Raw genomic sequence first — 26143 nt, forward strand, 5'->3', positions numbered from 1 at the left:
TAACGAGGGTCATGTGGCTCTCACACGTACAGACAACGTACGTTCAGTTCAGTTCAGTTGCTCAGTCCTGTCCTACTCTTTGCGACCCCATGGACTGTAGCACGCCAGGCCTCCCTGTCTGTCACCAACTCCTGGAGCTTGCTCAAACTCATGTCCATTGAGTCAGTGATGCCATCCAACCATCTCATCCTCTGTTGTCCCCTTCTCCGCCTGCCTTCAGTCTTTCCCAGCATCTGGGTCTTTTCTAATGAGCCAGCTTTTCACATCAGGTGGCCAAAGTATTGGAGCTTCAGCTTCAACATTAGTCCTTCCAACGAATATTCAGGGTTGATTTCCTTTAGGATTAACTGGTTTGATCTCCTTGCAGTTCAAGGGACTCTCAAGAGTCTTCTCCAACACCATAGTTCAAAAGCATCAATTCTTTGGTGCTCAGCTTTCTTTATGGTCCAACTCTCACATCCATATATGACTACTGGAAAAACCATAGCTTTGACTAGATGACCTTTGTCAGTAAAGTGATGTCTCTGCTTTTTAACATACTGTATAGATTTGTCATAGCTTTTCTTCCAAGGAGCAAGCATCTTTTAATTTCAAGGCTGCAGTGATTTTGGAGCCTAAGAAAATAGTCTGTCGCTATTTCCATTGCTTTCCCATCTATTTGCATGAAGTGATGAGACCAGATGCCATGATCTTAGTTTTTTGTATGTTGAATGAACCACTAGACCATTCAGGTATGACCTAAATCAAATCCCTTACGATTATACAGTTGAAGTGACAAATAGATTCAAGGGCTTAGGTCTGATAAGAGTACCTGAGGAACTATGGGCGGAGGTTTGTAACCCTGTACAGGAGGTGGTGATCCAACATTGTGAAGCACCATAGAAATGTAAGGGATTGGTCTTGCATAGGCAAGGCAAAAAACTGCAGATAAAAAACTCAGTGAATGCCTACTGTGTGCCCAACACTGTTCCAGGCCCTGGGACTCGAGGCAAATGGAGCTGGCTGATCTGGCCAGAATGAGGCCAGAGTGGGACAGGTGTGAATGGCAGGAAGGGGGCCTGGCCAGTAAAGGTGTAGGTAAGGGGAGACCTGGGGGAGCAGAAGCCAGCACAGGGCCACAGGGTGAGAAAGTAGGATTTGTGTCAGCTAGGAGCTGAGGGGCAGCATCAAGAAGGCATCTGAAAACACAATTCTTGGTTGCTCTCTGGGCCAGACTGAGCAGAGGCTGTGGAGCATGGAGACCCTCGCTGGGCCCACAGCCCTGCCCCTGCCCCAGCACTGAAGACTCGTGGCCCTGGCTCCATAGGTCTGCCTTGGGTTCAGGGTGAGAAAGAAGGACTGATGTTTTCCCAAAAGATTTGACAAGAAACGCTGTCTTCAAAGAAGCTGATCCCACCCACCTGCTTGGCTAAAACTGTAGTTCACTCTTGGGCCTTGTTCCCAAACAAAGCCAAAAAGGGCATGTCAGGGTTATGAGGAACCTCACAGGGGCCTTTGCAGGGACCGGAACCCCGGCCCATCCTGCCCAGGCAGTCTCCCTGGGTGGTTTTATACAAGACCTGCCTGCCAGTGTGCGTCCCTCCTGCGCCTTCCACCTGTCTGTCTCTTCCCAGTGGCCTCGGCACTGGTACCCACGGGAGGTCACTGTGTCGGGGCTCAGGCCCCACCCTGCTGCTGCAGCTGGGCAAAGCAGCAGCCTGTGGGGAGCTCACTGCACCCTCTACCGCCCCCCGGCACTGCAAGCCCTGATCGCCTGTGTGCCCTGGGCAGCTGCACCACCCCACCCCACCACCCCACACACACACAGGAATGCTGGTCACCCGACAGAAATCCACAATCCCACAGGGCTTGCTGGCAGTGGAGCTGATGTTCTGGGACCGGGTGGGAGGAGAAGGTGGAAACTCAGGTTCCTTCTTTATGTCAAAGGAGCCACTACTTTCCAAAAGCCTCGAATTCACAATCTGCCGTTCCAGAAAATCCTTTTCACCTGGACACGTCCCTTTCCTCCCAGTTGCATCAGGTAGGCCTGGCAGCCCCTCTCATCAAGTTGGGGCTGAGGACAGTCTTCAGAGTCAAAAAGGCTAGTGTCCTGACCACAGTCCTGCCACACCCTGGGTCTATAATCTACATGGTAAAAAAAAACACCACTTTGCCGACAAAGGTCCATATAGTCAAAGCTGTGATTTTTCTAGTAGTCACGTACAGACGTGAGAGTTGGACCATAAAGAAGACTGAGTGCTGAAGAACTGATGCTTTCGAATTGCAGTGCTGGAAAAGACTCTTGAGAGTCCCTTGGACAGCAAGGAGATCAAACCAGTCACTGCTGAAGGAAATCAACTCTGACGATTCATTAGAAGGACTGATGCTTAAGCTCTAATACTTGAGCCACCTGATGTGAAGAGCCGGTTCATTGGAAAAGACCCTGATGCTGGGAAAGATTGAAGACAGGAGGAGAAGGGGATGACAGAGGATGAGATGGTTGGATGGCATCGTCAACACAATGAACATGGGTTTGAGCAAACTCTGGGAGGTGGTGAAGGACAGAGAAGCCTGGCGTGCTGCAGTCCATGGGGTCACAAAGAGCTGGACATGACTTAGGGATGAAACAGCAACAGTCCGCATGGTCACCACGCTTGACCTTTCAGACACTCGGTTTCCCTCTGTGCAGACTGGGGCTGACACCCTCCTTCCCGAGCAAGGTTTTGTGAGCATCTGATGAAATCATGTGTCCAGCCTAAGCCCAGCAGTTGTTCTTATTTCCTTGCAGCCTTTAGTGGTCATGTGGCTGGGGTGGTGGCCCTGCCCAAGGGGAGCTGACTGTCTGGGAAGTGAGCACAGCACGCTCTTAACTTGCAAAAGCAAAGGAGCTTGAGTTCCCAGGGACATGAGTCCTGTCCTCTCTCATCTAGCTGCCTTTTATAGTGTGTGTGTGAGAAAGAAAGACCTATATGTTCCAGAACACCCCATCTCTCATGTATTTCTGTACCAAAAGCCTAATTTCTGAATCATAGTTGAGCCCTCCCAGGGTCAGTGATGACCCAGTTGGCTCCCACTGTGCTTGTCCAAATTCTGTCCATTATCCAAGGCTGCCCAAGCAGCCCCCTCTGTTGGGCTGGGGCATTAAAGGGGCCCCAGCCAGGGGGTCCAAGCCGGGCAGATAAGCCATTGCAGGGGCACCTCAGTGGCCCCCAGAGGTGGCGGAGCTTCTCTGTGGCTTGGCCCTTTCTCCTCTGGTCAGCGGCTCTGATACTAGTTGGATAGCTGCTGCAAGTGGAGGAAGATGTGTGTCATCAAAAGGCAGAGCGAGCAAGCCCTAATTACTAGCTCTTCGAGGCAGCGCAGCACAAACTGCCTCCTGGTCCTGCTTTGGGGCAATTTTTGGCCTCTGGTGCAGCCCAGGGCACTGGCTTGCCGGTGCCTCCCAGAGCTGAGCCCTGAGCCTGGAGAAGGGAACGAGGCTTCTCTAGCTTCTTTGCGCTGACAAAGGGCTTTCTGCCTGTCAGCCCAGCTCCAGGCAAGTCCCCTCCCCACTCCCTACCGCAGCCACTGGGCCTCCCTTTTGGCAGGACCCGACGCTAGAGGCTCAAGGGCCCTGCTGAACTCCCAGCCTCTGGAGACTTCTCTCGGAGCTAGAAAAAACAAGCAGCTGAAACGTGCCTCCTTGCTGCAGCTGGGCCCCGCCCGCCGAACCTATAGGAAGGCCCTGGAGGGGATCCAGCCTCCCCCGAAGAGGAAACCTGGCTCCGGCCTCACCCGCAGGGCCTGTTATGTCTGGCTCCAGAGGCCTTCTCCTCTGGGGTTTTCCATGCCTGTGAACTCGGCCCCATTCATTTCCCTGTGGTTTCATGGGAATGTCCAAAACGCTCAGCAGGTTGCAGCGAGCCCAAGGAGAAGGGTCAGCGAGAGGCCCGGGCCGCCGAAGCACCCTCTACTCAGAGGCCTGCAGCGGGGATAGAGGCCGGCTGTGGGTGGGCACCCACCTGTCAATCAGCTGAGTTTTCCTCTGGTGCGATCCGCCCCCAGCCACCCACCCACCACCCAGGCGACTCTGCCTGTGGCTCCCTCTCTCCAGGCCTCCCCTTTCCAGCTCTCCAGGGTATGAGTTCCCCCAACTGCCACCCTCCCATCTCATCCCTAGCAGCTCCCACTGTTGTGTTATTTAGCCACTGACTCTCCACCTCACCTGGGCCAGGCCCTTGCGTTTTCCACCTCACTGCACTCGGTTAGGGGCCGCAGGGAGAGCCCCCGGACCCCCTCCAGGGCTGCTCAACTTCAGAGAAGGGGCCATGCTCTGGCGCACAACTCTTGCGAGAGGCCCAGCGGCCGCCTCCACGGCCCACGCGAAGCCCAGGGGCTCCCGGCCCCGCAGAGAGGATGTGCCCAAGTGGAGAAAATGTATAGTCTTCAGAAGAAACGAATTGAAAACTGCCTGGGAGCAATTCTTATCCAATTTCCAAGTTAGCAGTTTTCACCAAGAGCTAATTGAAACTGCTCTCTGTAAGTGGCCTGATTTCCATCTGCATGAGGCTCCCGCGGAGTGTCTGCAACAAGGGCCCTGGCGGCTCAGGGCAGCAGCAAAGAAGAGCCTGTGCTTGTCGCCCCGAGTTGCTCTTGAGCTTTGAAAATGGATGCACTTTCTGGTTTGGGCAGCGGCCACGCCACTGTGCCCTGGCTGCCCGGCTCCCCAGTCATTTCCAAAGCCGCTTTCTGAGTGTTCTGGGTAGGGAAGGGGTGGGCTGAGTTCCTCACCTGGTTAGCCTGGTAAAAATGTATCTGGAAACGGAACATCCTGGGAGGCCCAGCCACTCTCGCCAGGCAGGGTTCCTTGGATGGGTGCAGAGGAGTGCGGGGGCCAAGGGCCAGGGCCGTGCCTACTGGTCGGCACAGTGCCCAGGCTGAGACCCCACTGCCAGTGCCAGCCTCGGCCGTCGTCTCTGGGAGTTCTGTGGGAGCACAGAGTAGCCCACCCAGTGTGCCCAGCCCCTCTCTGACCTCATCTGGACTGTGGCTGCCTTTTCCACGGTGCAGAAGATAGCAATCCCCACCCCAGATCAGCCCATGGAGGGTGCCCTGTCCATTGTCCCTTTTCAGGGGGCACCCCACTCCAGTATTCTTGCCTGGAGAATCCCATTGACAGAGGAGCCTGGTGGGCTGCAGTCCATAGGGTCACAAACAGTCGGACATGTCTGAGTGACTGTCATTTCACTCTGTTGACCCAGATGGGTATGGACCCTACTCTTCTCTCCTGCACCCAGTGGCCTTGAAACAACAATTTTAGGGACAGTGCCTTGGGTGAAGCTCCAAGGTTATCCAGTGCTCCTCACACAGGGTCTCCCCCCGGGTCCTCCCATCTTTTGGAAGCTTAAAACAACAATTGGAAAATATTATACAAGCCCTTCACAGCATCTCTGCAAACTCTTGCCTGTCTCACCCACACGCGTGCTGAGAGGAGTCCACACGTGACCTCCCTCACCCTTCAGTCTTTGGTTTTCTGAGCCTACGTCCCCAGCCCCATGGCCATGGCCACAGGCTGCTCCTTGCCAAGTCCTGGGCTCTCTCGCTCTCTCTTGCCTCTTCCTCCCCAGCATAAGGTCTGCATAGCAGACACCTGCCCACCTGCACCTTGCTCCCTGCTCTCACGCCCCTCGGACCTCCTCGTCCCCCTCTGCGCCCCTGCCCCCTCCGGCCTCTGTGCCCATGACCAGCTCACTCCCTCATCTGTGTGCAGCTCTGAACGCAGGCCTGCCCTGTCCTCCTCTGTCTCTGCTGTTGCCTGCAAGCCTCAGCCCCTCCGCTTCCGCCTGACTGCCCCGGGCCCCTGCTCCCTGAGCCCCAGGGCCACGTGATCTCTTCCCTGACTGTCCTCATCCAGCGTCTCCCCCAGTTCCCCCGTGCACCCCCATCCTGGAGTCTGGCTCCCCAGGGCCCGCCCTCACCTCTTAGCCCTCCTCCCTTGATCCCTTATTTTCCAGACACGCCTGATGCTTTCTTCGCTCTCCTCTATAGTTGACTCTTTCATCCTGTTTGTGTAAAGTGTTTCCCGCCTCTTGGCCATTGCTTGAGATTGATCTTAGATTTGTGAGCGTATCCCATCCCCACCCTTGCGAGGTTGGGGGCTCCTGGAGGGCAGGCTGAGGCTTCCTGAGCAGTGCCCAGGACACAGCAGAGGCAGCAGGGCCTCCAGGTCACACAGGTGGGCGGTGAATCCCAGCTGCTGGTTACGGAGCTGTGGGACCTGGGCCTGATCACCTCTTGTTTTTGCACCTTAAGCTTCCCCACGCATCAGAAAGGGATGAGAGGACTGAGAGTACAGAAAGGGGTGAAAGGCTGCGGGAGGATTTGATGGGTCTGTGGCCTGTCCACTGTCACAGGTGCTTAACAGATGTCTCTTCCCTTTCTCCTTGCACCAACCCACGGCAGCAGCTCCAAAGAAGTTTTGGAGGGTGAGGCAGTGAACAAATTAATGGCTGTAGATGGGAGACACCTTACTCTGGTTGGTTGAAATGACAAGGCCACCAGCTTCCTCTAAATAGGGATTGGTGCTCTGTAGACTTGGAAGATGGGGAAACAGCAGGCGAGGGCTGTAGGGGAATGATGTCAGTAGAGCTCTTTTCTTTGTTGTTGTTCAGTTGCTGTCATGTCTGGCTTTTTGCAACCCATGGACTACAGCACACCAGGCTCCTCTGTCCTCCACTGTCTCCTGGAGTTTGCTCAAATTCATGTCTGTGAGTCAGTAATGCTATCTAACCATCTCATCCTCTGTCGACCCCTTCTCCTTCTGTCTGCACTCTTTCCCAGCATCAGGGTCTTTCCAGTGAGTTGTCTCTTTGCATCAGGTGGCCAAAGTACTGGGGCTTCAGCTTCAGTATCAGTCCTTCCTTTGAATATTCATGGGTTTTTTTTTTCCTTTAGGATTAACTGGTTTGATCTCCTTGCAGTCCAAGAAGACTCTCACGAGTCTTCTCTAGCACCACAGTTCAAAAACATCAATTCTTCAGTGTTCAGCCTTCTTTATGGTCCAACTCTCACATCCATACATGACTGCCGGAAAAGCCGTAGCTTTGACTATACAAATCTTTGTCAGCAAAGTGTTGTCTCTGCTTTTTAATAGGCTATCTAGGTTTGCCATAGCTTTCCTTCTAAGGAGCAAGCGTCCTTTAATTTTATGGCTGCAGTCACCATCCATGGTGATGATTTTGGAGCCCAAGAAAATAAAATCTGTCACTGTTTCCACTTTTTCCCTTTCTCTTTGCCATGAAGTGATGGGACTGGATGCCGTGATCTTAGTTTTTTAATGCTGAGTTAGGGGATCAGAAATATATGTGTGAGGGCTGTGTAACCATGAAGAAAGAGGGCATCGTGGCAGGGACATGGCCCTCTGACTCCTGACTGTGCCCCTTCCTGGGAATCCTTCATCATGCACAGGTTTATTGAGCATCCACACTGTGCTGGGACTCACACTGGGCTCAGGGTAGGCGGCACGGGGTAGAAAGGGGAGACACAGCCTGTGATCAAAGGGGTGATGACAGTACGAGCTGAGTGCTGTGACAGGACAGGTCTGGGTGCTCTGGAAGCATGCAGCCACCAGGTGGGCATCTTTTGCTGCCTCCGCAGAGGAGGGGACATCAGAGAAAAAGAGATTCGAGGAGAAAGGTCTCAGATTCCAGGCTCAGGGAACAGCAGTGCAAAGGGACAGAAGCAAGAAAGAGGCTGAGAATGAGCTGGAGTGTGAGGGGTGGGGGGCAATGAGAGGGGAGAGGTGATGCTGGCACCAGACGAGGGGAAACCTCATTTTACCAAGAGGTGGAATTGTCCCAGGACAGTTGTCACCACTGAAGGGCTTCATGTGGGAGAGGGGGGGTGACCAGATTTGCCTTCAAGAAGGAAAGCATCTCTCTGGATGTGAAGACAGAAACAGCTGGGAGTGGCCAGAAGTAGGGAGGCTGGTTGCTAAGAGATGAAGGCTGTGGACCGAGGCTCTGGCATCAGGGTGGGAAGCCTCTAGGAGCTTACTCAGTTCAGTCTGCATCCTAGGTTTGGGGCACCCAGGCCAGTCACTGCTGTAGTATGCATGCTAATAGTGTAATATTTAAGACCAGGTTATTGCATGCCCATTTCTTCAGGTAAGTAAGTTGAGATTCAGAGAGGTTAAGAAATGTTTCTGAAATCACACTGCTTGTGAGTGGCAGAGCTGGGACTCAAGACAAGCTCCTGAGCTGATACCACTAACTTTTCCCCTTCTCCTGTTGCCTTGGGCTGTCCACATGCAGGATATCCTATAATTAAAAAAAAAAAAATCATGTATAATTAGACCTTAGTATTTCATACATGTTTATACCTTTTCGTTAAGTAACGTACTTCGGCAAACGTTATGCTAGACAAGGCGTCGTTGCTGCGTGAGGAGGGCGTGTCCTTGTGTGTAGGTTGCTTGTGGTCTTTCCCTGCCATCTGCTGTAGCAGGTGATTGTGACACCTCTAGGCTTGCTTACCTCCTCCCTGGGATGAGAAGCCTTCCCCTCCGGCACCCAGAAGCCCAAACACAGGTGGGTGGGGTGCTGTGGACTGAGTGCTGCTGAGCTTGCATCCTGGCATGGCCCCAGTGAGCCGTCCATGTGTTTGTCACAGCAGAGCCTGCCCCGGCTCTCCAGGTCATGGGGCCTCTGGTGGCAATGGGCTCCAGATAGATGCTCAGCCGATGCCAGGCCTGGTGCCCAGCTCTGACTATGTGGCGTGCTGTCTGGAAGGTGCTCCCAGCTGGTGGCCTTTCCTGAGCCCTATTTAGGGCAGTTGTCAGGCAGAAGCTGAGATCCAGCATACACACACACACACCGCCTTCCCTGCAGAGGGTAGTGATGATCTCCTGTGTCAGGCTGGGGCAGGGGTGGGATTACCATCAGAGCATGGACCCCGACCAGGGAGCTTGCCCGGCTCCATCCCCACTTGGGTATCAGACCCCAGTATGTGCAGTTTGCCCTCGGAGGATGTCCTAACCACCCAGGGCAGCTTGTAGCCCCATCTGAGCTCTGGCTGCGGGCCTGGGCATGCAGCTCTGCCTCTCAAAGGCAGGAGGAGATCAGGGTCAAGGGTGACAGGTCAACGGCGGGAGCTTCTTCTAACCAGCTGGTTCCTGCCCGAGCAAAGCCCTCAGCCCAAAGCTGGCCTTGGACAAGGAAACACACACTGACTGGGAGCCCAGAGATCCCTGGGCCTCGGTTCGCAGGGCTGCAGTTTACAAAGCAAGACTCTCTCCTGCCCAGAAGTTCCTGGGTTCTAAGCGGCTCCTGCCACGTCCTGGGTCCTGTGGGAGGAAGATGCTGGCCGCCCCCTGCAGGTCTGTCCAGAAACTGACCTGCGAGGGGCCCAGGGGAGCCCTGAGAGGGGCCCCTTCACTGGCCCAGATGAGAGCCCCCAAGACTGGCCAGCCCCCTTCCCTTCCGGGTGCCCAGCCCCATTGCTGACTGTGAATCTGAACTCACTAGAATCTGACTGCTGACCACTGGCCTTCCCCTTGGCCTCCTGCTCCCCGACTGCACAGGGGACCCCCCACCATCTGTGCTATGCCCTTCGCTCTCCCCTCCACCCCTGCCAGGGCTGCCCTTGGCCTCCTGCTCCCCGAGTGCACAGGGGACCCCCACCATCTGTGCTGCACCCTCCAGCTCCTTCTAGGGCTCTGCCGGCTCGGGCTCCAGGCCCCCGCTCTACTTTCTCACGTCCACACACTTGCATTTCCTCTCTCCCCTCCCTCCCACCTGCAGGGATAAGGACAGGTTGTAGGGACGTGGCCCCTGAAGCTGTCCTAGACACTAGAGGTCTGTGTCCCGTCCCTCCCAGGGGTCATTGATGTTTTTCTGGGAGGAATGCTCTCTCTGAACCATGTTGGAACGAGTTCCACAGGCTGCCCCTTAACCCCTGGCCCCTGTCCTGAGAGAAGCATGGAGATACCCAGGGCTGGGAGCCCCCAGAGGTACCAAGGGTCTCGTCCAAGGTCAGCCCCCATGACCAAGGCGTCCCCAGACTCTCTTCTCAAGGTAAACAGCAGCGCACTTGTCTCTTACCACCCCAGCTGACGCATGGGACAGTACCAGGGCCCAGGGCAGACAAGTAGTGGGGTGACTGGAGAAGCGGGGCCTAAGGGCTGTTGTCGCTGATGGGGCTCCGGGCTTCACCCCCCACCTCCTGTCCTTTCCCTTTGGGGTCTCCTCCTTAAGGTGGGGCGGGGGCAGGGGCCCTGCAGGAAATAGGGGCACGAGCACAGCTCCTGACTGGGGGGTCCACGCACATTCAGTTCCTTTGACCCGAGGCCGTGTGGGTGGGGGCTCAGGCTGGAGCCCCCAGCCCTGCCCTGCTGTGTGCTGGTCCTGGGCTGAGCTCACACAGCCCTGTCATGGGGCCATGCTGTCCCCTGCTGGCCGCGCTGTGAAATGCAGCCCAGGTCAGCCCCAAGATGCAGGCTGGAGACACCGGGCTCCCAGGAGCAGGCCGGGTGCCCACCCCACCACCACCCCGAGCCACAGCGAAACTTGGACTGCATGGGGAGACATGTCTGGATCCGCCTGACACACAACCGTGTGTGCTGAGCAGGCATTAGGTGATAATGCTCCGTAGGGTCTGACCAACAGCAGTGTGGGGAGAAAAGTGTTAGTGACTCAGTGGTGTCTGACTCTGCGACCCCATAGACTATAGCCCGCCAGGCTCCTCTGTCCATGGGATTCTCTAGGCAAAAATACTGTAGTGGGTTGCCATGCCCTTTTCCAGGGGATCTTCCAGACCCAGGGATTGAACCCGGGTCTCCTGCATTGCGGGCAGATTCTTTACCATCTCAGCCACCAGAAAGCAGAGAGGACTTGAGACTCCTCTTCAGGTGATGTATCTAAATATGGAAACCAACGCGTGGTGTCAACTGGCGCTAGACCTAGACGGGCTCAGTTGGGTCCGACTCTGCGCCCCCATGGACTATACAGCCCTTGGGTCTCTCCAGGCCAGAATACTGGAGTGGGTTGCCATGCCCTTCTCCAGGGGATCTTCCCAACCCAAGTCTCCCACATTGCAGGCAGATTCTTTACCAGCTGAGCCACAAGGGAAGCCAGGCTGACCCTCGAGAAAGTGGCTAGTCGCGCAGTAAGTGCCCAGGAGTGATGGAGGTGGCCTTCATAGAAGCATGGAGAGGTCAAAGAGGGCGTCAGATGGCAGGGATGGAAATCACAGGACCCCACGAGGAGACCCCAGGCTGGCCATTTAGCATGGAAGGTAGAAAGAGGGAAGCACCTCTCATGGGTTTTTTTTCATTTTTTTTGGCTTGGCCTTGGTGCACCAACAGCAGGATCTTAGTTCCCCAATGACCAGTGCTTGAGCCACGCCCTCGGCAGTGGAAGCATGGTCCTAGCCACAGGACCTCCAGGGAATTACCAGCACCTCCCATGTCTTTGATGCTGATGTCACACCAGGCACATTTTCCTCCTGTTGTTTCACAACCATTCTGTGAAATAAGTGCTATTGTTATCCCTGAAGAAAATGGATCAGAAGCGGTCAGTGCCTTGTTCAGGTTTCTACAGCAAGGATGTGCTGGAGCCAGGATGCATGTCTCACCTCTCGAGATTTGGTGTTCAGGTTCCCGTGTGTGAACTCAAGGGTTTTCAGCAGGAAATGATGTGCTCAGGACAGACAATAGGGAGGTCGGATGGCCGCTTGAAAGACTATTGCTGCAACTCAGTGGGGAAAGGAGAAGCTCCTTGTTCCACACACAGGCCTCCTAGATGGCAGAAGGGCCTCTGAGACCAGACCTGTGGCCTCCTTTGCCCAACCTCTGTCCTACGGTGGGCGATGGGCTGGGGGTGGCCCAGCAGGGTACCCAGAGAGGAGGAGCTGGCAGTGCAGGCATGGGTGGGCCTCCTCCCAAGGTCCAGGCCTGGCGCCGGTGGTGTCTGGCCTGGGCCATCCCACCACCCTTCCTCACGGGGAGGGCTTTGTTGAGGGGCGGACATGCTGTTGGGGGCAGCTTGTTAGACCAGAGCCAGTCCTCAGTGGGGAGGCCCATCAGGAAGGCAGGGCTCTGCCTGCTCACACTCTCATCCCCCCTCACCGGCTGTGACTTAAGAGCTTAAAGAGGGGATGGGGCTCACCTCAAGCACTGCCTGCACCTCCAGGAAGGGGACACGTATCCCTCAACTGCCGCCCAGCCTCCCGGGGCTCCTCCCTGACCTCTCCCGCCCCCATGGGAGCAGCACAGGCTTGACGTGCAGCCCAGTGTGGGCTGCACTGAGGAGGATCTCCCCTAGGCTAGGCAAGGGCCCGAGAGTCTCCCCTGCGGTGGTGGGGGATAAGGGGGGCAGGCTCTCCCATACAGTATGTTTGGGCTTCCCAGGTGGCACCGTGGTAAAGAATCTGCCTGCCAATGCAGCAGACATAAGAGACATGGTTTTGATCCCTGGGTTGGGAAGATCCCCTGGAGAAGGGCATGGCAACCCACTCCAGTATTCTCGCCTGGAGAATCCCACAAACACAAGAAGCTGGTGGGCTACCAGTCCATAGTGTCACAAAGAGTCAGACACACCTGAAACAACTTAGCATGCAGGCACACACACACTACATTTGCCTTGTCCCCAAATGCCTGAGTTTCCTCTGCCATCTGTGACTCTCCTGTTCATCCTCAGAAACCCTCATCTTTCCAGGGAGGAAAAGGAGCCAAGTGCTCCTGGGAACAGGGAGCCCTGGGTCCACACGCCTGCCTCTGCACGGCCCCGCAGAGCCCCCTGGGTTCTCCTGGCCTGCTCAGGCACAGGAGATGCTCCGAGTGTTCTGGGAGACTTCATCATTCATCAGCGATCTTTACTAAACACCTTCTCTGGGTTGGGTGAGGTCCCAAGCACTGGGGCTGCAGCCGGGAATAAGACAGGCACCCTCCCCAGACCCCCACCTGGTGGGAGACGCAGCGCACGAGCTGACCCACCAGCGGAGAGGAGTACAGACTGGTTAGTGCGGTGAGGGGCATGAGCAGAGGGATGAGGGAGAAAGCAGCTGGCAGGAGACAAGCTGGGATGTGTGCTCCATGATGACCTAGAGAGATGAGGTTGGGGCGGGGGGAGGGAGGCTCACGAGGGAGGGGGCTTATGTGTATACTCACAGCTGATTCACGTTGTTGTACAGCAGAAACCAACACCACTATTGTAAAGCAATTATTCTCCAATTAAAAATAAATTTATAAAAATATAGTGGATGCCAGGAGGGCATCTTTAAGCCAAAACAAGGATTCAAGAGAGCCAGCCAACCGATAAGTGAGAAAGAATGACCCCCCCACTTTCCCACCCCACCCCCCGCTGCAGGCTCGTGGAGGAGTTCATGCTTTTGGCCAACATGGCCGTGGCCCACAAGATCCACCGCGCCTTCCCCGAGCAAGCCCTGCTGCGGCGGCACCCCCCACCCCAGACCAAGATGCTCAATGACCTGGTGGAGTTCTGTGACCAGATGGGGCTGCCCATGGACTTCAGCTCTGCAGGGGCCCTCAACGTGAGTGCCGGGAACATGGGGGCTGGGGAGGCCCTGCTGGGGAAAGCAGGAGGTAAGCCAGGAAGCCAGGGTTCGGCAGCCAATTGCATCCCACCAGGGTCCTTGCCCTTTAGCCCTGTCTCCCCCGCAAGGGAGACAGGAGGCCCTGGGGACAAGGCCTTCATCTTGCAGGGCCTGGCGGGGAGCCCAGGAGACTGAGGGGGTGCCCTCAGGCCTAGCTATGGGCAGGGGTCCTGTGGGCAGGGATGGGCTGAGCTCAGGCTTTCTCAGGGCACTAGGGTTGGCGGAAACCAGAGGCTGTTTTTCATGGGGGGCTGTCAGATACTCCCCACCAGAACTGAGCGTCATGTGACTCAGGAACCCATGGCCTCAGCCCTGATTCCACAGCAGGGGGACCAGCCCCATCTGCTCTGGGCCTGGGGTTCCTGAGGTCAGACAGGAAGCCAGTCTATCCAGGCCAGCCAGCCAGATGTGGAAAGATTTCCCTCGAGGCAGGCCTGGCCTAGGACACAGGCTGGGGGCTGCTGGCCATCCCCCATCCTGCCACCAAACCCCTGCAGGCCACCCGTGGCCATCTGAGCAGGGCTGGGGCCCTCAGCTGGTCTTTCCTCCCAGAGCCAGGTCTCAGGTGATCAGCGGGGGACAGGGCCCCCGAGCCTCTCTCCCCAGGCCTGACTGCATTTCACATGGTTCTTCTAGAAAAGTCTGACCGAAATGTTTGGAGATGACAAGTACTCCCTGGCCCGGAAGGAAGTGCTCACCAACATGTGCTCCCGGCCCATGCAGGTAAGGCAGGGCCAGTCCTCCGTCCACCCCACCTTCCACCCCCCGCCAGCCGCCCCCCGGGAGCACACAGGACCTCTCCAGGCTCGGAGAACCTGAGGGGAGGTGTGGGGAGAGGGGCGATGTGGGGAGGATGCCCCCTGGGAAGCATGCAGAACAGGTGGCCCCTGGGCTCGCTGCCACCTCCGGCTCCGACTTGCCGGCCTGTCCTGCTCAAGGGCCCCTTGTCTGGGGCTCAGTTAGAGGAGCCGATTGAGCCTCACTTCTCCCCCTGCACAGCCCCTAGGGCTGTTTCCTGACAGCAGGAGGGGAGCCACCCCAGGCACCCCCCCCCCACCAAGACTCCAGGGCCTGGTCCCCACAGATCAGACCAGCTTGGGCTCAAATGCGGACTGGTCAGCAACTCATGGGCAGATGGGGACCTGGAGCAGGAAAGTTCACTGGTCTCCCCGAGTCCTCAGCCCCCACTGTGGCTTGGGGGCCCCAGGCAGAGAAGTCTCCTTGCCCCAGATGATCACGAGAGGAGGAATCAGGTGTGGGGCTCTGTCTGCAGCTGGAAGACAGGCTGGCCACCCAGGAGGTAGACAGTGGGCTGGCTTCTGGCCACCAGTTTCGGCCTTCGGAGGCGGAGCTTGGAGGCCCTGGGGGGCCGAGCATTTTGGGAAGGACCCCTACCCACTGGCCCCCAGTGCCCTGTCTGGTCAGCAAGAGCTGCCAGTGTGAACAGGAGCAGTGGTGGGCCCAGTGTAGCCTAGGGGTGCTGTCCAGAGGCTCTGTCACTGGGCAGATCCAGTCTGTCCACAAGAACCTCAGCAGCTCACAGCTGACTTCTGAGGCCTCTGGCTCTGCCAGGAATGGGGCCATCAGGTCCATTTGGGTCTGGCTGCCATAACCCTGCCCCCACTCACAAATGTCTGCCCCACACAAGCCACCATAAAACACCCCCCCACCACCAGTGGAGAGGGAGGGCATGCATCTCTGGCCACTGGGCTTGACACCACAAACAAGGCCAGTGGGGACCCTGTTTCCTCCACCAGCCTCTGGAAGTCACCCATCCCCAAGGTGAACCCAGCCCTGAAGCTCCAAGGGAAGGGGTCCCGTCCTCAGTCACCCAGAGCCTGACAAAGACCAGACTTGCCCTGGCCTCGCCTGCAGTGACCTCAGAGACCAGCCTTAGCCTGGGATCTGATCTCAGGGAGGGACCAGAGAGACCAGCGTGCCTGGTCCCCTGCCTCTGCCCCATTTCTGGGTCCCCATCCATTCCACTCTTCCCAGAGACACCCCCACTGCCCAAGAAGGGGCCGGGACCCTCCACCCTCCTCACCCACCTCATCTGGGGACCTGGGCCACTGCTGAGGACAAAGGCCAAATGTGGCTCCCGAGGGAGGCGGCTCCCACCTCCCTCGTCGACTCACCCCAGACGTGACCAGGGCCCGGGGGGGACCAAGCGGAGCCGGGCAGCAGAGCAGGTCAGCTCCAGCTGCGTCCTGGCTTCCAGGGCCTTCGATCACAGAGTAAATAGAGCTGGCTGTGCGTTTGGCCCAACACACGGGATGGTGTGAGGGTGTGAGAGAGTGTGAGGGTGTGAGTGTGAGGCAAGGGCGGGAGCGAGTGAACACACGTGGGTGTGACTGAGGCCCTGGCTGAGAAGCCTGGTCACTGGCTCCCAGGCATCATGGCGGCTCCAGGGACAGTGGCCCAGGCTCTCAGCACAGCTGCCCCTTGGGAGCCAGGCTGTTTGCTGCTCCCCTAGCAACACTCAGCACTCGGGTCAGGACAGGTCGTCAGGGATAAGAAGGGCCGATGGGAGGCTGGCCAACCCCTGCCTCCCTTGGCTAACGAAAGGTCAAGCCTTGGGGGCACAGGGGTGCCAGGGCGCAGGCGTGGCCATCAGCAGGTTAGGAGTCAGGGCCAGAGGGCCGGAGGTTGGTCAGTCATGACCCAAGGCAGGACCAGGGCCAGAGAGGACAAGCCAGGGACCTGTTTTGCTCTGGGTGGGGGAGTCCTGGACCTTCTCTCCTATCTCGCACTCTGGCCAGATGGGGCCATCAGGCTTGTGTCCTGATCAAGGACACTTCCGGCCCCTGGCCCGGCATGGCCATGGTTTCCCGCATAGCCACCCCCAGCCCCATCCTAGGGAGGGGCAACCAGAACTGCTCCTTCCTCCTGGGTCCTGGCAGTAACAGCCCCTAAAACCCAGCAGTGAGCTCTTGTGCACGAGGATGGGACTCCTCTCCGAAGTCCTCTGACTTCAGCCCATGGTCCCCCTACCCTTCCCCCCACCTCCCCGAGGGCTGGCATGGCTACTCCCCCAGGACTCTGAGAGAGGAGGCCTTTCAACATCTTAAGGGTTCCTAGCAAGAAGCACCGGAGAAGGCAATGACAACCCACTCCAGTACTCTTGCCTGGAAAATCTCATGGATGGAGGAGCCTGGTAGGCTGCAGTCCATGGGGTCGCTAAGAGTCGGACACGACTGAGCGACTTCACTTTCACTTTTCACTTTCATGCATTGGAGAGAAAATGGCAACCCACTCCAGTGTTCTTGCCTGGAGAATCCCAGGGATTGGGGAGCCTGGTGGGCTGCCATCTATGGGGTCGCACAGAGTCCAACAAGACTGAAGTGACTTAGCAGCAGCAAGAAGCACACGTCCTTCCCCCACCACCCCCTACCCCAGTGACTCCACTTCCAATCCCCAGCAGAGGGGTCTGGGTAAGCCCCGCACTGGGCCTCAGCAGGAGACGGGTGAGGGCCCCCATGACTCCAGTCAGCCCATGGCAGCCCCAAGGATAACCACCACCACCCCACCCCCGCCACCCCCCACCACCCCCACCCCCACCCCCCGCCTCACATGGAACAGTCCCTGGTCTCCGCAGGCCTCCCCAGCTTTGTTCAGCTGCCCACAGCCTGGCAGGTGGGCCCATGCCCCCAGTGCCCCGCCTGGTGAGTCTCCCAGGCTCGCAGAGTACACCGGACCCTAACCTGGTCTGGCCCGGCCCTGAGGTACACCCCCATTCCTCCCCCTACCCCCCAGATGGCCGTGTACTTCTGCTCAGGAGCTCTGCGCGACCCAGCCCAGTTCCGCCACTACGCCCTCAACGTGCCGCTCTACACACACTTCACCTCCCCGATCCGCCGTTTCGCGGATGTCCTGGTTCACCGCCTTCTGGCCAGTGCGCTGGGTAAGGGGGCAGCCTGGGGGAGCGGGGCGGGGGGCGGAGCCAACCACGCCCAGAGTGGGTGCCTGGCAGCTAGAGGCCACACTGCCACTGCTGGGGAGGCCTCACTGGGTGGGGTGGGCACCCTGAGCCACCGGGCAGCCTGTGCCCAGAACCTCTCCCTGTGAGCACATGCTCGGGGCCCCAGGGCCCTGACCGTGGCCACACCCCTTTCTTGGCCCTCCCGAGCCCAGCACAGGCAGGCCTCACTCCGCCTGGGCCAGTGGCACCTTGCTGCCGCATCCCGCGCCTTGACTGGCGCATACAGGGCGCCCACCGGTGAACCCCTGACCATGCTCTGCCCAGGCTACCGGGAGCTTCCAGACGTGGAGCCTGACACCTTGCAAAAGCAGGCCGACCACTGCAATGACCGCCGCATGGCGTCCAAGCGCGTGCAGGAGCTCAGTACCGGCCTCTTCTTTGCCATTCTGGTCAGGGTGAGGCCACCAGCCATCCCCGCCCCTTTCCCTCCCTGCGCCCCATCACCCTGCCTGGCGCCTACACAAGGAGTCCCCCTGGGAATCTGGCCCTTCAGCAGCTGGGGTGGGCCCTGGGGAAATGCCCCATTCCTTGGCCAGCCCTGGCTGGAGCCCTACCCCCGCAGGAGAGTGGCCCCCTGGAGTCGGAAGCCATGGTGATGGGCGTCCTGAACCAAGCCTTCGACGTGCTGGTGCTGCGCTATGGGGTGCAGAAGCGCGTCTACTGTAACGTGAGTGCCGGGCCCCAGGGGAGGCGGGATGTTCTGGGCTAATTCAGGATGCTCTGGGCCCCAGGGAGGAGTCGGGATGCTCTGGGCTAATTCAGGATGCTCTGGGCCCCAGAGAGGAGTCGGGATGCTCTGGGCAGTTTCAGGATGCTCTGGCCCCAGGGGGGTCGGGATGCTCTGGGCTGACTCAGGATGCTCTGGGCTGACTCAGGATGCTCTGGGCTGACTCAGGATGCTCTGTGCCCCAGGGGAGTCGGGATGGGCGGGCAGAGGGAGCACCAAGCTGTGTCCACTCAGCACACTCCCTTCCCACCTGCCTGTCCCTGTTCCCGCTGCGGATCTACTTTGTTTTCCCAGCATCTGCTGCGGTCTTGGCCCAGGGACAGCCCTTGTTAGATTCACGAGCAGGCAGGATGGGAACCTAGGCCAAGAGCCCCCATCCCTGTCCACATGGCGTGGTGACACCGCACCCCTCACTCACCTGTGGCGGCACCAAGTCCACTGAATGGGCCTGCTGAGACACCCAGCTGTCCTGCCTGGGGCCAGGGGTCCAGGTCAAAGGTCGGCCTTGGGCCTCTTTCCCAAGGACTCGAGCAACCAGAGACCAGGTCCGTCCCAAACCAGTGTAGGTGGCAGGGAAGGCAGGTTGGGGAGAAATTTTTTTTTTAAGGAACATGGGAAAAGGAAAGATCAGAGAGAATGGCCCGAGGCCATGCTGGAAGCTGTGTCTCCTGAAAAGAAAGAAGAGGCCAGCCTTTGTCTCTGTCCCGCCCTGGAGGCACTCTGTTTGAGGTTCTTGCTGAGGGTAGTTGGTGCCACTTGAGGAACCTGTTCTAGCTGACCTCTGACCCCGGCTGTGATTTCCTGACACCCAAAGCACTTTGGGAAGTGCAGAGCCCAGCACGGAGTGTGAAATAAACACAGTGTGAATAAAATGGACTAAAGCAGGGGAGACGATATAGAGTCCAGCAGGAATCAAGTCGGGCTTCTGTCTGGCTGTCCAGTGGTTAGGGCTCTGTACTTTCATTGCTGAAGGCAAGGGTTCGATCCCCAGTCAAGGAACGAAGGTCCCACAAGCTGCACAATGCAGCCAGGAAAACTGCTGGACTCTTGTCCTGAGGTTCATTGACACAGTGGGATTCAGGTCTCAGTCATCTCTGCTCACAGCCCAGCCCCTCCTCTGTCTGTGCTAACAGACCCAGGCTGGGAGGGGTGGCGGCCCTCCAGCCCCAGGTGCCCGGTCCACCTCCACCTACGTGGACAGTCCCTGATGAGACAGACAGGGCCGCCACCTGCCCCAGTAACACACCGAGCCCCCAGCCCCTCCCCATCCCCGTCCCTCGGCGAAGGTGGCCTGTCTCGGTGGCCTCCCCAAAGCGGGCAAGAGGCAAGAGGCGAGGATTGGAGAGGTCCTCCCCCATCAAAGGTCAAGCAGCCCAGAGCCAGGCGGCAGGGCGGGGAGCTCCATCATGGGTCAGTCAGAGGTCAGCCAAGGCGGGGACTGCTTCCAAGCACTGGGGGAAGGGGGGACCTTGCAGGCTCAGAGGTTAAGAGGCGGTGCCTGGAGCCTGAGTCCCGTGGCACAGGCATGTGCATCGCCCACCCCACCCCACATACAGATGCTGCCCCTGCGGTCCCACCATTTCCAGAAGGTGGGCAAGAAGCCAGAGCTCACGCTCATCTGGGAGCCCGAGGACTTGGAACAGGAGCCAGTGAAGCAGGTGAGGCGAGGGTGGGGCCGCCTTCCCAGATCCGCGCTGCGTCCCCGTCCGCCCAGCTCTTTGACAAGCCGCCTCCTGCCTCATGGGGTGTCCTCTTCAGGGCTCCCTTCCTAGGTCCCCCTGCCCCCACCCTGCACTCAGCTTCCCCCCCAACCCTGGGTGGGAACTCAGGTTCCCCACCTCCCCACCCTGTGGGCCCAGCCTCCTGGGATCACCACTCTGGGGAGAGGCTGGGCCTCTGCCTGCCCCTCTAAAGCAGGGGTCCTCAGCTTTGGGGTCCTTTTGAGACTGATGAACGCTGTGTAGACCTCCTACCCAGGAGGACGGATTTCACTTACAGTGGGCCTCACAGACCAGACCCAGATGGTGAAGTTTTCTCCCTGGTGCTGAGCGGCCTCCACCAGACATTGCACACAGCAGCATCAGGCTCCTTCCCTTCTCACCAGGACCCCACGGCCTCCTCGGTCCTTGAAGCACGGCTTACTGACGGGTCCGCGGAGGCCGAGACAGGCAGAGCCAAGGCCGCCGGGGCCCAGCTGGGTGCACTGGCAGAGCGGGGCTTTGGCTGAAACCCCAGCCCCTGCTGTGCCCCTGGCCAGGCCCTCCCCAGTCACCCTGCCGGGCCCTCCTCACCCTCAGGTCATCACCATCTTCAACCTGGTGGAGGTGGTGCTGCAGGCAGAGGCCACCGCCCTCAAGTACAGCGCTGTCCTGAAGAGACCGGGCACCGAGGGCCTCCTAGACCCGCAGGACCAGCTGGGGTGTGGTGACCACAAGGAGGAGCAAGACTGAAGCCACCAGCCTGGCCGCACCCCTCTCCCCCCTGCCCCTCCGCCCCCGCTGGTTTTTAGGAATAGGACCTTTTGACACCAACGGGGATTTTTTTTTTTAATTTGGTTTTTAACAACTCAGGGTTTTGTTTTTATTTTTTTCATCCTGTTCTATTTCTGCAGTGCAGTTTTTAAGCTGGAGGGGGTAGAGGGTGGGGCTGACTGGACGGAAGGCTGAGGCCTGGCCGGTACTCAGCTGCCCAGAGCTAGACCCGGTCCTCCCAGAGGCCGCCCCTCTTCTGCCCGTTACCTACTGCCCGCCCCTGCACAGGATACCAGGGGTTTTCAGCAAATCAGTGTCATGGAATAAAATCAAGTGTGAAGTGCTGTCTGGTGTGTGGGGCAGCTGGGTGCCCCTTAGACCCGTGGGGCCTGGCCCGGCTCCACCCGTCACAGCTCAGCCAGGGCGGCTGCCCTCAGGAATCTCCCATCAGGTCCAGGATGATTCATGGAGCTGGCCATGTGACAGATGGATGCCAGGGCCTCAGTCTGGCTGATTAGAAATGGAATTAGAATGCCATACAGCAAGCGCATCCATCACCCTGAGCAGATGGCTGTGTCCATCCCCACCCCCCACTTCCTCTCGGCCTGCTGGCCCTCCTTGGCCTCAGGAGGGGGGCCAGGGTCCTGTGACACCCCTACTGCCAAGGCCAGAGCTCTGGAAGGGAAATAGGTGAGGTCTGGTGGTTTGGTGATGGGTGAAGGGGTTTCTGCAGCCTGGGCAGCCTGACTGAGAGCCCGAGGGTGAGACATCTCCACCTGCCCCCCACACCTCGCCCTGGGGGATCAGCCTCCTCTCCTCCAGCTGTCCCCAAAGGCCACCCACAGAGCCTGGGACCCAAGGGCAGAGGAGAGCCTCCTCAGAGGGACACCCTCAGGGCAGAGCTGGGTCAGCATGCTGGGTGGATCCAGAGCAGCATGGCCCCAGGGTGGACACCCTTCCTCACGGCCCCAAAGCCCCGGATCCCGGTGAAGCGTAGCCAGCTTGGTCAGCAGGGAAGGTGTTTGCTGCCTGGACTTGCCAGGGAGGCAGAGGCTGGCCTCGCCCCGATGGGCCCAGAGCCGAGGGACCTGTAGCAGCCCCAGTACCTCCTCCCATTTACAGAAGGGGAGCCGCCCCCAGAAAGGGGGCAGGTCTCCAGCCAGGCCCAGCATTTGGCACCTGCCCGCCCCACACCCCCGGCCTGAGGGCCCAGAGCAAATGGCCCAGTGCTCTTCCCGCCTGACTGCAGCCGCGTCCTTCATCCACATCTGCTTAGACAGCAGGTGTCGTGGACACCATCCGAGTGCCATGCGCTGGGGCACACATCCACCAGTCCAATGAGAGACCGTTGTGGCCCCTCGCTTGGGGTTAGGGGGCCATGGATAAAGGTGGTGATGAGACACAAAGCTTGTCAAAGAGACTTCCCTGGTGGTACAGTGGATAGGTGCAGATTCCTGGTCCAGGAAGATCCCACATGCCACAGAGCAGCTAGGCCCGCCAGCCACAACTCCTGAGCCCACGTGCTGCAGCTCCTGAAGCCCGTGCACTCTGGGGACGGTGCTCCCAACACAGACTAGCCCTGCTCCCAGCAACTAGAGAGAGCCCTCGCAGCAAAGAAGACCCAAGACAGCCAAAAAAAAACGTCAAAAAGGAAGCCTGTCACTCCTTCAGCTGCCCCAGAGCACCTGCGCGTCTCCCCAGGGACCGACCTCAGGGCAGTGTGGGCAGGGGTGTGTAGATGCAAAGAAAGTCACCGCAGGACAAGGCTCCAGTGATGCTCAGAGGCTGAGGTGAGTGTTCCCAGCCGGGAAGGGGTGGCGCTCAGAAAAGGAAAGCGCTGGCCCCTGGCCCGCGTGTGTGAAGGCGCTGAGACTCCAAGCTTTCTGACATGAGCTGTGAAGGGCAGAGGTCACCAGGGTCAGAGGCACCCAGAGGATGGGCGAGGAGACACTGGTGAGGTAGGAACAGGTAGGTCCCCACGGGCCACCTATACCAGCCCGAGAGCTTGACTCTGTGCTAAAGGCCATCAGAGCCAGGGGAGGATCTCATCGGGGCCGTGATGTGATGTGACCTTTGTCCTTCACTCATTTGTCAACAACTGTGAGAGCCTCCCTGTGCCTGTGTCCTCGGGGAGCGTGGGGTCGGGAGGGGAAGTCGAGTTTCTAGAGTGGCAGGTGGTGAGTGTGGTGTGGACTGCCGGGGAGGAAAACCAGTGCTGAGGAGGGGGCACGTGTGGCTGAGATGCCCAGGAGCTGCCCGTGGCCACTTATGGGCACCCCTTAAGGCCAGAGTGGGCTTGGTCAGTGAAGGGGGCCTCTGGGGCTGTCTCCCCAGTGGACTCATCTCTTTGTGGGACCTGCTTCCCAGCTTCTAGCCCATTCCACCTTCTCAGGTTCCTAGGAGCCACCATTCTGTACCATGACGTCTCTGATAGGACTCCAATGGAGTGGACACCTGGCCAATTCTGGGGGTCTCTCCTAACTAGAATTGGGGGAAGGGGTCAGTCTCTCCCCAGGATGGTAGGCTGCGAGATACAGAAGCCTGGGTTTCCAGAAAGTCACTGCGAAAGAAGCAGTGGACACCAAGAGGAAGGGAAGCGGCTCAGAGAAGGGAGACCGAGAGCCACGCAGGCACCGGGTTTCCTCCCCAGGAGACCTGGAGGACCACCACGTAGGGGGTTTCTCTGCCTTCTGGTGGTTCACCCCCCACCAGGAGCCTTCCCGTCAGTTCCCTTCCCCCAAAGCTGCTTCACATTGGGTTTTTTTCTTCGCAATCAAAATAGGAATCTCCTTAAAGCCTCAGGATGTTACCAAAGGAAACCTGGCTCCCCTCCCCCAGTTCAGTTCAGTTCAGTCAGTCAGTTGTGTCAGACTCTCCGACCCCATGGACTGCAGCACGACAGGCCTCCCTGTCCATCACCAACTCCTGGAGCTTACTCAAACTCATGTCCATCGAGTCGGTGATGCCATCCAACCATCTCATCCTCTGTCGTCCCCTTCTCCCGCTTTCAATCTTTCCCCGCATCAGGGTCTTTTCAAATGAGTCAGTTCTTCGCATCAGGTGGCCAAAGTATTGGAACTTCAGCTTCAGCATCATTCCTTCCAATGGATACTCAGGACTGATTTCCTTTAGGTTGGACTGGTTTGATCTTGCAGTCCAAAGGACTCAAGAGTCTTCTCCAGTGCCACAGTTCAAAAGCATCAATTCTTCAGCACTCACCTTTCTTTATACCAGCGAACAGCAAAGCCAATCTACTGACATTGCTTGTGGGGAAGCAAAATTTTTTGCAGGTGCCAAGCAAGGAGGAAGGGCAACTCATACTCAAAAGACCCAGACTCCATGATGGCTTTCAGGGGAGGGTTTTAAAGGCAACATCAGGGGTGAGGGTCTGAGGTGCGAGATCCACTCATGGACCTTCTTCTGATTGGCTGGTGGTCCAGGTGCTGTTTGGGGAATCTTGGTCATCAACCTCCCGGTTCCAGGCAGTCTGGGGTCTGACTGCTTGCAGTCAGCATGTGGTCACCATCCTCCACCTGGGCAGGGGCAGGCAGCAGGTGGGCTTCATTCCTGCAGAACAGCTCAGAGATTTGTGTCGGGTTGTTAGGTATAACCTTGAGGAGGAACTAGCTCTTCTGTGACTCTGTTGTTTAAGCTCGTCTTACTTTTCTGTTTTTAAAATTTTATTTATTTGGCTGCACCAAGTCTTAGTTGTGGCATGAGGGGAAATCAGTTGAGGCATGTGGGATCTACTTCCCTGACTAGGGATCGAACTCCAGCCCTCTGCATTCAGAGTGTGGTGTCTTAACCACTGGACCACCAGGGAAGCCCCTAAGCACTTCCTTGCTTGACTGCTTCCTCTGTTTCCACATTCCCTTGGCTGTCTAGTTAGTAACTGCTTGAGTCTGTTCTTTGGAATTCAAGGAAGGCCTAGGAGACTTTCCCCCTACAAACAAGAAGTGGGGGCACAGTGGGGCTTTTGTACCCAGAAAGACTTCACGGAGCCCAGCTCAGTTTCAGTTCCCAGTTTCCTTTGATCCTCTTCAATCCTGAGGGGAACAGGGACAGAACGAGAAAAGGAATAAAGGACTTGGGTGGGGAGATTCATCATAAACACGGCCAAGGAACTCGGTTTTAGGGGGCCTCGGTTTCCGGAAGCTGCCTGTTCTGACCCCATGTCCAGTCCAGCCACCCTGGCTAATGGGTCCCAGAGTAAACCCAAGCTACTCCCTTCAAGTCCCACCCAAGTCACAAATTTGTGATGAATTAACTGTTGTTCTTCCTCGAGGCTGTTTTGGTTTGTGACACAACCATCAACTGCAGAATATCAATAAATGTAGTTCACATTGAAAAATGGGGATTCCCTGGTGGCTTGGTGGTCAAGAGTCAGCCTGCCAATGCAGGAGACGCCAGTTTGATCCCTGGTCCAGGAAGATCCCACAAACCATGGAACAACTAAGTCTGTGCACGTGAACCACTGAGCCTGTGCTATAGAGAACGGAAGCCAAAACTGCTGAAGCCCGCTCCCCCTAGGCCCATCCTCCGCAACAAGAGCAGCCACTGCGATGAGAAGCCCACGCATGTCAACGAGAGAGCTGCCTCTGCTCGTCACGACTAGAGAAGAAGCTGGCAACAACAAAGACCCAGCACAGCCAAGAATAAATAAATTTTTAAATTGAAAGATGAAAAATATATAATTTAGAAACAGTGGTAAATATCAAAATTAAAACCCAACAGAGGGGAAAATGGTTGCCTCGGAGATGGGAAAAGGCAGTGGGGGAGACAGGAACCTGCTGCTTTGCTTTATTGTAACAAACCTTGTGGAGCTTTGTGATATGTCAAACTACATTAATGTATAACTTGGATAAAAATTAAAGCTAAAACTCAATTTTTTTTTCCCTTTTTTGGGTTTCTTTTTCCTTAGCGGAAATGGGCCTACAGTGGGTTTAAAAGGTTTCTTGTACACTCAGCAAGGGGTGTATTAAGCAGTCCATTATCCCAGTAGCCAAGATAAAATTCTCGCTGACAGGAGAGCTGGTATTGCCACTTGGCTAAAATGCTGCCTAAGGTCTTTCTTTTAAAGATTCAGGTAACCGTCTGGGTGGTGACAAGGCCCGGCTGCCTCACTGGAGCCCCTAGGTGCCTTGTTCATTCTGTGTCTGCGCCCAGGCCAGGGCGGTCCCTCGGGTGAGGCTGCCGGCCCAGGGGTGGCGGCTCCACAGAAGAGCTGTGCCTCGGGGGGCCCTGGCTGCAGGAGCTGGTGGCTCAGAGTCATGGACTTCAGGGTTAAATGGAGCGGGGGGTGGGTGGGCGTGGAAGCAGATTGAATGGAAGGAGGAAGGTGCCTCCCACTACAACTCCTACCACCCTGCCACCCCCAGAAGGGAGCCTGCCTCTGCCAAC

General features: G+C 57.6%; 1 protein-coding gene across 5 annotated transcripts in view; it reads left to right on the forward strand.

Annotated features, from left to right (window-relative positions):
- Positions 1-25628, forward strand: part of DIS3L2 (DIS3 like 3'-5' exoribonuclease 2) — a 358321-nt gene extending 332693 nt beyond the window's left edge. For 4 of the 5 annotated variants that reach the window (XM_069578628.1, XM_069578629.1, XM_069578630.1 and 1 more), the window contains 7 exons: positions 13320-13503; positions 14203-14289; positions 17320-17467; positions 17810-17940; positions 18108-18212; positions 19829-19930; positions 20570-25628. In XM_069578628.1, the coding sequence (XP_069434729.1) occupies positions 13320-13503; positions 14203-14289; positions 17320-17467; positions 17810-17940; positions 18108-18212; positions 19829-19930; positions 20570-20722 (910 nt within the window). In that variant the 3' untranslated portion in view covers positions 20723-25628. Of the gene's footprint in view, positions 1-13319; positions 13504-14202; positions 14290-17319; positions 17468-17809; positions 17941-18107; positions 18213-19828; positions 19931-20569 lie in introns of those variants that run through there. The other variant, XR_011254705.1, reaches the window with a different exon arrangement.
- Positions 25629-26143: the final 515 nt, after the last annotated feature.

The sequence above is a fragment of the Ovis canadensis genome, chromosome 2, assembly GCF_042477335.2.
Source record: "Ovis canadensis isolate MfBH-ARS-UI-01 breed Bighorn chromosome 2, ARS-UI_OviCan_v2, whole genome shotgun sequence".
Taxonomy (NCBI): domain Eukaryota; kingdom Metazoa; phylum Chordata; class Mammalia; order Artiodactyla; family Bovidae; genus Ovis; species Ovis canadensis.